This window comes from Chrysemys picta, unplaced genomic scaffold (assembly GCF_011386835.1).
Source record: "Chrysemys picta bellii isolate R12L10 unplaced genomic scaffold, ASM1138683v2 scaf1892, whole genome shotgun sequence".
In the NCBI taxonomy this organism is placed as follows: Eukaryota; Metazoa; Chordata; order Testudines; family Emydidae; genus Chrysemys; species Chrysemys picta.
In genome coordinates, this window is record NW_027054597.1 from 2,036 (window position 1) to 11,000 (window position 8,965).

General features: G+C 53.2%; 1 protein-coding gene and 1 long non-coding RNA gene across 2 annotated transcripts; both read left to right on the forward strand.

Annotated features, from left to right (window-relative positions):
- Positions 1 to 3,275: 3,275 nt before the first annotated feature.
- On the forward strand, positions 3,276 to 6,337 carry LOC135980119 (maestro heat-like repeat-containing protein family member 1). The gene is made up of 6 exons (XM_065580181.1): positions 3,276 to 3,325; positions 4,471 to 4,551; positions 4,976 to 5,042; positions 5,179 to 5,292; positions 5,824 to 5,897; positions 6,176 to 6,337. Exons 2-6 carry the CDS (start codon positions 4,492 to 4,494, stop codon positions 6,335 to 6,337), a joined length of 477 nt encoding a protein of 158 aa, XP_065436253.1. The 5' UTR covers positions 3,276 to 3,325; positions 4,471 to 4,491.
- Positions 6,338 to 6,861: 524 nt separating this feature from the next.
- On the forward strand, positions 6,862 to 8,709 carry LOC135980120 (uncharacterized). The gene is made up of 3 exons (XR_010597343.1): positions 6,862 to 6,941; positions 8,234 to 8,384; positions 8,591 to 8,709. It is a non-coding gene; the product is annotated as an uncharacterized LOC135980120 (long non-coding RNA).
- Positions 8,710 to 8,965: the final 256 nt, after the last annotated feature.

Genomic DNA, 8,965 nt, shown 5'->3' on the forward strand with positions numbered 1-8,965 from the left:
GAAGGCTGAAAGAATTGGGTTTGTTTAGTTTGGAAAAGAGAAGACTGAGAAGGGACATGATAGCAGTCTTCAGGTATCTAAAAGGGTGTCATAAGGAGGTGGGAGAAAACTTGTTCATCTTAGCCTCTAAGGATAGAACAAGAAGTAATGGGCTTAAACTGCAGCAAGGGAGGTTTAGGTTGGACATTAGGAAAAAGTTCCTAACTGTCAGGGTGGTTAAACACTGGAATAAATTGCCTAGGGAGGTTGTGGAATCTCCATCTCTGGAGATATTTAAAAGTAGGTTAGATAAATGTCTATCAGGGATGATCTAGACTGGACTCGATGACCTCTCGAGGTCCCTTCCAGTCCTAGAGTCTATGAATCTATCAAAAACTGCTTATTAACTCGTGTGCACGGTTGCAGCAATTAGCTAAGCAGTTGCAGTGACTGCTTGTGCAAACGATCATTGTGATCTGTAACTGGCTGACTGTGAGCTAAGCGACCACGGCTGTGGTTGGAACTGTGGGTGCTACGGAGCACACACATTCCATTCCTGGAAACAGACACCAATGCATTTTTCGTCACTGAGATGCCCACGTTTTTCATATGTATATTACAAATGGCTTTGTGAGTCATGATCAGATTCTGTCTCAAGCACTGCTGGTTTGGTGGCTGTGCTTTGAGGTGGGCCAGAATAGGTAACTTCTTGGTCAGAACATACCTCATAAACTCAAATACCTCATGGAACCAAATGCTGTAGGTGATAGAGCCGCCTTGCTGAATCCCAAGGAAGAGGAGAGGTACCACAAAGATTTTATCCCCAAGGAAGGGGGATCCCACATTTCAGTGCTGCAGCTCTGTACAGCTACCTCCATCCGAGCCTTGCAATGTCTCTGTCTCCTTGGGGTTCTCCATCTCATGTGTTACGTCCTTCTGGCTGAGGGGGACTCAATGGAATCCCCTTCAAAGCCCCTAGTCAAGCAGAGAGCCTCCCCATGTAAATGGAAGTTCCCCCCACCTGGAGCAATTCCAGCCATCTTGGGAGCCGCAGACCAGCACAGAGAATTGAGCCTGGGTCTCATTCCACATGGCAATGCAGGGCACCGGGCACCAGAGCACTGGCTTGGCCTCCCAAGAGTGAGGTGTGAATGTTCTGAGGTCTGTGCAGTAGAAGAGAAACTCCTGTGATCTGTTTACATTGGTTCTTGTCTAGGAGTCAATATGGGGTTTTTGGACCGTCTCTGCCAAAGACTGATTCAGACCATTGGTGAGTAGGAATTCTGCCCAGAAGCATCTCCCACGATACAGATTTACCCCAGTTCCTCTCTGATTCCTATTGCCCTTACATAGAATCAGTCCCATGACACCTCACCCCACCACTGCCCTTCTGAATTACAGGATGGACACCTTTCCGAACGGACAGGACAAATCTGGACTCCAGCCAGCCAGGCCCCACTGACTCTTCTGTCCCAGGTAGGAGTCAACAGCCTTTCGCTGTGACAAATCACCACATGTCTATTTCTGTCCCATCAGGAAGTTCCATCCCAGTGCACACGGGATCATTCAGTGCCTCAGTTTTCCTAGCTTCATAATGGGGCTAACAAGACTGACAATCTTCACTGGGGTCTGGAAGGTGTGGGTAATGTTTGTAAAGGGACTGGAAGAGGAAATGCCCAATCTCAATGTTAAGTAACATGACACTGTCTGGGCAGTGATTGGTGGAAATCCCTCGCCAGGGGTTCCATAAGGTGCAGACAGTTCCCACACAGTTGTATGTCCCTGTCGCCCCCAGGGCATTCTATTAGTGACCATGATTGCGGGAAATTAACCCAGCATCTGCCTGTATCCACAGACACAGAGGAGCAGAAGGCGGCCCAAAAACAAGACCCGGCGCCACAAACCCTGGCTGCAGGAATGGGCAGCCACTGCAGCACTTTCTGTGCTGAACCTCCTGATCCAGGTAGGCCCATGCCCAGTATTGAGTGCCAGGAATAAAGCCGGGGAAAGTAGCCACAGTGACAGTCAAACCCCAGTGCTGAGAGGGCAAGAAGAGACTCCACCCAGGCTCTGTGCCCTGCTCTGCACATGCCCATAAGCCACTGCCCTCTGCTCCACCTTACACGCCAGCCTCCGTGCCATCCCAGGCTGGGCTAAAGCCCTGCTGCCATAGGGCAGCACTGGAATCATCACTGCACAGCCTGGGTGCCAGTAAAGGGGGAACTGACCCACCAGGCAGCTCCCTCTACCAGCTCAGCTCCCCAGTGGCTCTTCATAAGAATATAAGAATGGCCATGCTGGGTCAGACCAATGGTCCATCTAGCCCGTTACCCTGTCTTCTGACAGTGGTCAATGCCAGGTGCTTCAGAGGAATGAACAGAACAGAGCAATTATCAAGGGATCCATCATCCCCTGTCATCCAGTTCCAACTTCTGGCCATCAGAGGTTTAGGGACACCCAGAGCATGGGATTGCATCCCTGACCATCTTGGCTAATAGCCATTAATGGACCTATCCTCCTTGAATTTATCTAGTTCTTTTTAAACCCAATTATACTTTTGGCCTTCACAACATCCCCTGGCAATGAGTTCCACAGGTTGATTGTGCATTGTGTGAAGAAATACTTCCCTTTGTTTGTTTTAAATCCACTGCCTATTAATTTCATTGGCTGACCCCTGGTTCATGTGTTCTGTCAAGGGGTAAATAACACTTCCCTAGTCATTTTATGATATTATCGATCTTATTATCTATCCCTTTCCTAATGATTCCCAACATTCTGTTAGCTCTTTTGACTGCCGCTGCACATTGAGTGGATGTTTACGGAGAGCTATCCACAATGACTCCAAGATCTCGTTCTTGAGTGGTAACAGCTAATTTAGACCCCGTCATTTTGTATGTGGGATTATGTTTTCCAATGTGCATTACTTTGCACTCATCGACACTGAATTTCATCTGCCATTTTGTTGCCCAGTCATCCAGTTTAGTGAGATCTCTTTGTAACTCTTTCCAGTTTACCTGGGACTTAACAATGGTGAGTAATTTTGTATCATCCACCTATTTTGCCACCTCCTTATTTTACCCCTGAACAGCAAAGGCCCCAGTACAGATTTTTGGGGACCCCACTATTTACCTCCTTGTGAAAACCGAAAATGTATTCTTACCCTGTCTTTTAACCAGCTACAGTCCATGAGAGGACCTTCCCTCTAATCCCATGGCTGCTTACTTTGCTTAAGAGCAACCTTAGTTTCCTGCTGTTCATTTTAGGCACCAAGCAAAAGGCCTATTTGTCACCCAGGGGACAGCTCGCCCCAATCAGCGAGGAGGAGGAAACGCCAAGGAAGACCAGCGTGAGTGAGGAGAGAGCGGGAAATCCACAGCACACTGGGGAAGTGCCCATGGCACAGATGGTACAAGGTTCCCTCCATCACCAACTCAGCCTGGACTCCCGCCCCCTACTGCCTTTCCCACGACACACTGACCCTCTAAGACTCTGACTCCCTTTCCTCATCTCTTGCTCCCAGATTCACTGCCATTCTCTGGCCCTAGAGAACATGCTCTGACCCCCCCTTGCCAGGGCAGGTGTTGCAGACGGGAGGAGAGAGGCGACTCCATTCCCAGCACCTGCCGCTGCTTTCTTTTTTCTTTGCTGGCTGGTCAGCAATGGGCTGCATTAGGGAACCAGGGAGAGAAATAATCCTGAGTTTCACCTCTCCCCAGAGTGTCCCGCGCACTCACCTCTCCCTGGGCCCGGGGCAGGGTTAGCTGTTAGCCCAGCTATACCTGTGGAGAGCAAGGCTCCGGGAGGGGAAGTGGCTGGCCCAAGGCCAGAAAGCAGGAGTGTACATCCCTGGTACACTCTGGAAGTGACCATTGTAGGAGGTGAGCAGGCAGAGACAATGGGCCAGATCCTTGGCCCCTGGTAAGGCCGCATGAAGGGACATTAAGCTCTCCCTTCCAAGCTCCCGCGTGCTTTCCTCAGCCCAGCACGGGGGCAGGGAGGAGCCCTTGGATGCTGTCTCCCCATCCCTGACCTGTCTGCGTGGGTCTCTAGACTGTCAGCCCTTCAGGACAGACATTATCTCTGTCTGCGTTGTGCTGCACCCAGTGCAACAGGGCCTGATCCTGACTGGAGCCTGTGGGCGCTGCCATAACATCAGTAGTGATAAGTAATCAGGGCAGGCCCCACTCTTCCAAACCGGGCCCCGCCATCCCTGCCATCCTCTCAGCACACACCACCCCAGCTGGCGCCCGGTACAACTATCCTGTTGAACCAACCCTAAGTGATACTAGGCTAGTGCAAACCAAGGGGTCAAATGCCCCTCCCAGAGAAGGGAGAGCCCGGCACCAGCTGGAAGCTGTTCTCCACCAGGCCATAACTTTATTCCTTCCAAGTCTGGGTAGTGGTAACCCAGCTGCTGATGGAGACTCTACACATTGGGGCTTGTCTGCCTGACACGTCATCGCCATGCCCTGCATCTTTTCTCTTGCACAGGGCCTTGCTTGCGTGAGGGACATGGATGAGGCTGCCCTGAGGAAGGACATTGGCACCCTCTTCCCAGCACTCCACTCCATGGTAAGAGATGCTGGGATCACTCAGGCAAAATCCCGGGGCCTGTTGGCTTAAACTGGGTAGGCTGTGGGAAGAGCTGTCCCTGCCTCATCCTGTTCCCATTGGGGGATGGATCCTAGAGAACTCTCCTTTGGTTTCTTTTCCTCCCACTCACCCCACCCCCTTTGACCGGGAACATCAGCATCCCGCACCTTGTTCCAACGCTCCACATCTTCGGTTCCTGACCCGTCAAACTCTGCTTCTACATGAGCCATGGCCCCCGAAGCCTCGGCGTCACTCATAGACTGATCCAGCTTGCTGGCCTGTTCTTTAGATGGGAATTAGAATCTGCCTCTCCACCCTCACGCCTTCACTCTGCCATCCGAGGGCTTGGCCTGAGAGACATTTGATCTAGTTTGCCTTTGCTGGTGTTGCTTTCTTCCCCTAGGTGTGTCATCTCCCCAGAGAGGCCCTGGAGGAGCGGAGAGAGGCCCTGGACTCTCTGATCCATCTGGGTAAGAAACCCATTCACCTTTCCCAGAGAAGGAGATTTCCCAGAGCCTGCGGAATTTCAGAGCCCAGGCATAGAACTGTATTCCCTTCCCCTTTATGATTCACTCACCCCAGTCTGATTCACTCCTCTTCCTGCAGCTCGCTTGTTCCTGGTGGAGCTGCTTGTGTTCCTGTTCAGGAGGCTGAACAAGGACGAGGAAGAGGAGACCTGTGCCAGTCTCTTCATTCTGGACCGGATAGTCCAATCCAACAGTAAGTGACCCCACAGCGAGGCCTTGTCTTTTGATGTCTTATGGCCTCTTGTTCAGTTAGCAGCGCTTAGCACTGGGCCTCATTGGGGTCATTTATACCTGTCTGCAGTAGATAATCCAAGTCCTGCAGCCAGGGCCATAGCAACAAAGAACGTGGCCCCCTCCGAACGGTGGCCCCCTCCGAAAAGATGTCCGGGCGGAGCACCTTACAATGCAGAAACTGGAATGTGGTATTTATTTTGCCACTTTTAGGGACCCCCTTCCTTGCGGGGCCCCCTCCGGTCGGAGGGTACGGAGAGCGCTCGCTACGCCTCTGCTTGCAGCCCCTCAGCCGATGCTGCGGCAATGAGAGAGGACAGTCACTGCTGGAACTGCAAGCGTGGGCAGATGCAGCTGGTTACCCATGGGGGTAACCTGCCAGGAGGGTCATGGAGGGACATTGAGGTTGCTCTAAGGTTCCTGAGATCTCAGGTCCCTGCACACCCCAGTTTAACATCAACCCTGCCCAGCCATGTGTCTGTGTCTCTTACAGTTTCCGAAATGACGCACAATACCGAGAAGCTGTTCATAGCCCTGGGGCCACTCCTGCAGAGCACAAGCATACGGGTGAGTCTGGAACCATGGCCAACGCGGCCAAAGCTAGTGAATGTCTGCCTGCCAGTGCAGAGCCTGCCGGGACCCTGTGCATCGAAACACATGACCCATCAGTGCTCCATAGTGTAGGGCAGAAGGTGGGGGAGAGAATCTCTGCAGGGCTCCGGCTGCATTGTCATCTCTGGGCTGCCTAGCAGTATTTCACCAAAGGATCCCAGCCTGGACTGGGAGGGGACAAGGTCCCTCCACACTGTGTGCAAATTATTTCTGTTTCTCTCTGGGTCTGGCAGGTCAGAGAAGCCCTTGCTTATTTTATAAGGACAATGGGGGCGCATGGGCTCTTGGAGAAATCTGCCTCAAGACCCTTAATTGACTTCTTGGTGCGTCAGTGCACCCTGACCCTCGACAGCACGGTAAGAATCCGCAGAGACCTTGGTGACGGGAGTCCGTGAACAGGGCAGAACATGGGGTCAAGGGATAGGGAAGGGGGGCAGCTGCAGATGGGGATGGGCAGGCGATGGGCAGCAAATAGGACTTGGGAAGCAGATGGAACTGGGGACGGCACCCTCCGTCTACTGATGGAAGATGATGACAAATAGAAGACAGTGTTTTTTCCTCCCAGCCCATTCTCTCTGATCCCTCTCCCAGTTGCTAACCGGGCTCTGTCCCTCGCGCAGGGAGGGCAGGACCCCTGGCTTCCTCCTTCTCTCGCCTCACTGTGATCATCCACCTTAGGAGACTAAGCCATGATGGATCTGGTTTTCACCAGGCAGAGGGGTGGAGCCTAGAACTGGCTCCACACAGACCCTGGGCTGGTTATGGCACAGTCACAGCCAGGGTTGCGCCTTTTCTCTTCAAGCCCCATTTTCACCCCCTGCCATGCCCACTAGAGTTACCGTGCCACGAAGTTCTCCACCGAATCTAAATCTCCCTGGTGTCTCCCTTACTTCTCACCATCAGGAGGAAGCAGACGGGAGGCGCACTATGGAGCTCGAGGTCCGCCAGCTCTGCTCCAGCACCCTGCAGTCCCTGGCTGACTCCCCCAGAATGGCCAATGTAAGTGACCCTGCCCCTCTCCATTGGACACAGGCCTCTCTGGGTCTGAGCTTTTCGATGAGACAGGCCCCAACCAGACTTATTTATCTGAGCCTCCCCGCTCCAGAACATCATGGGGTTGGTTAAAATGGACCCCGGATCCGAGCTAGACCTGGGTCTTTGGAACAGGGAACACTCACCGGCTGAGTGCCCCTGCACGCCAGCGTTTGGTGTCAAAGGGGCTTTTCCGCTCGAGTATCCCCTGTGGTCAGTCATGCTGGTTCTGCAGCTTGCATAGCTCAGTCCCTCTTCATTGGTTCTTCTGTTAACTTTTCCCTGGCTGTTACAGGCTGGGGTCTATACAGACCATCACATTCTTGTTTTGCAAAAGCCAACCCTAGCCCAGGAGTTCCTGCCTCTCACCCACACTACCCTGGTGCCTACAGGAGAGTCCACTGAGCTGGGAGACACTACATCCAAATCTCATCTCTGCTGACTATTGCTTAGGTTTCCACACACTGCACAGACCTGATTACTGACCCAGGCGTCAGAACGCAAGCCTAAGCAGTCAAGTATTAGCCAGCCCCCTCCACACACTGAACAAATTAACAGCGAGGTTGCGCACGGTCACTTCAGGCAGAGCTGAGACTAGAAGCCACATTTCTAATAAGGCAGACCCAAGTATTGTGCACTCAGCTACACTGTCTTTCAGATTGAGCATGCCCAATATATGTGCTTTAGTTACTACAGGTGGGGATAGACCCCTGGGGATTCCTGATCTCCACTCTTCTACAGTCTAGCAAAGAGTTGTGTAACCCTCTGGCACAGTGTGTGTTAAGTCCCCCTCTTGTCCACACAGCAGACAGCAATTGCGTCTGTGCTTCAAGTGGCACAGGTCTGTGTGGGGATGTGAAGGGCAGAGCTCAAACCTCCCTGAGCGCCTGTCATGGTTTCACTTGATAGTATTGGGTTTCCTAGTCTCCTCTTTATTTATCAAGCTGGTGTATTGCGTTCCTGCCATGAGAACACAGCCTTTCCCAGTGGGACTGGAGTTAGGAAATACTGTGCTGTCAATGACGATGCTACACTCAACAAAAGGCGGGGGGTCAGTCATGTGTCACGTGATTTGGTGCTGGAGGCAGACACTGATAGGTGTGAAGGGGGAGGGAGTGGGGATCGCTGCATGGTTCAGGCTGGGTAGAGAGGTCTGGCTGGCGGTGGCGAGGCCAGGGGTCCTGTCTAGTGTAGGAAAGAGAGAGCTGGTGCAGGAAGAGGATATTTCCCTACTGAGATGGCTTTTCTCTGCTCTGCAGGTTTTATGGCCTGGGCTGCTCCTTCAACTGAGCCCAGCAGCCCATGGGCCAGCCCTGCCTCTCCTCCTGCAGACCTCGGTCGGGGTGGTAAAGAGGATGCAGGAGGAAGGCAGGCTGCCCTTGGCCAGGAGGTGCGGCAAGGCGAACAGAGGTGAGTCCCAGTATTTTATCCACCCGCTCTTAGTCCTTCTGTAGCGAGAGGCGTCTGCCCCCAGGTGGGGTGGGGATCAGCTCTTGGCTCTGGTTCCGGCTCACTGCAAGGACACAGCCAGCCGTCAAGGGCGCAGGCAGAGCTCAGAGCCGAATGCAAAAGATCCCTCCAGAGCCTGATGGGATGCCCCGCCTTTCTGTTCACAGGGTGTCGGTCAAGCCCCAAGTCCACTCTACCCCAGGAGCTGCTGGCTCGGCTGCTGGTGAGTAACCCGCAGCCAGGAGGTTCCTTATGCTCAGTGGGAAGGGGCCGCTCCTGGAGCTGGCATGCAGTGTGTGGTGGCCCTTCTCCCAGCAGCCCCCAGAGGAGCTGGCTCGTCACATTCCTCGCGTTCATTGCACATCGACCCAGCGCCTCTCGGCATTTAACAGAACCAGCGAGCTCTCTGAGCCAGCCACCTTCCTGGCTCCCCTGATCCTGGGGCTGGACCAGGTCCCCCAGCACCAGTTAGTGCAGCCCTCGGATGGCTCCAATAGAAGCCAGCTGGAATGAGCCCTTAGGGACTGTTGTGCAGGCCCCCT

What these genes read in the sequence shown, in the direction of transcription:
- LOC135980119 (XM_065580181.1), top strand. Translation starts at nt 4,492, where the DNA reads ATGGATGAGGCTGCCCTGAGGAAGGACATTGGCACCCTCTTCCCAGCA. An exon ending in TCCCAGCACTCCACTCCATG is followed by an intron (nt 4,552 to 4,975) that starts GTAAGAGATGCT and finishes TTCTTCCCCTAG; the next exon opens with GTGTGTCATCTCCCCAGAGA. An exon ending in TGCAGAGCACAAGCATACGG is followed by an intron (nt 5,898 to 6,175) that starts GTGAGTCTGGAA and finishes TGGGTCTGGCAG; the next exon opens with GTCAGAGAAGCCCTTGCTTA.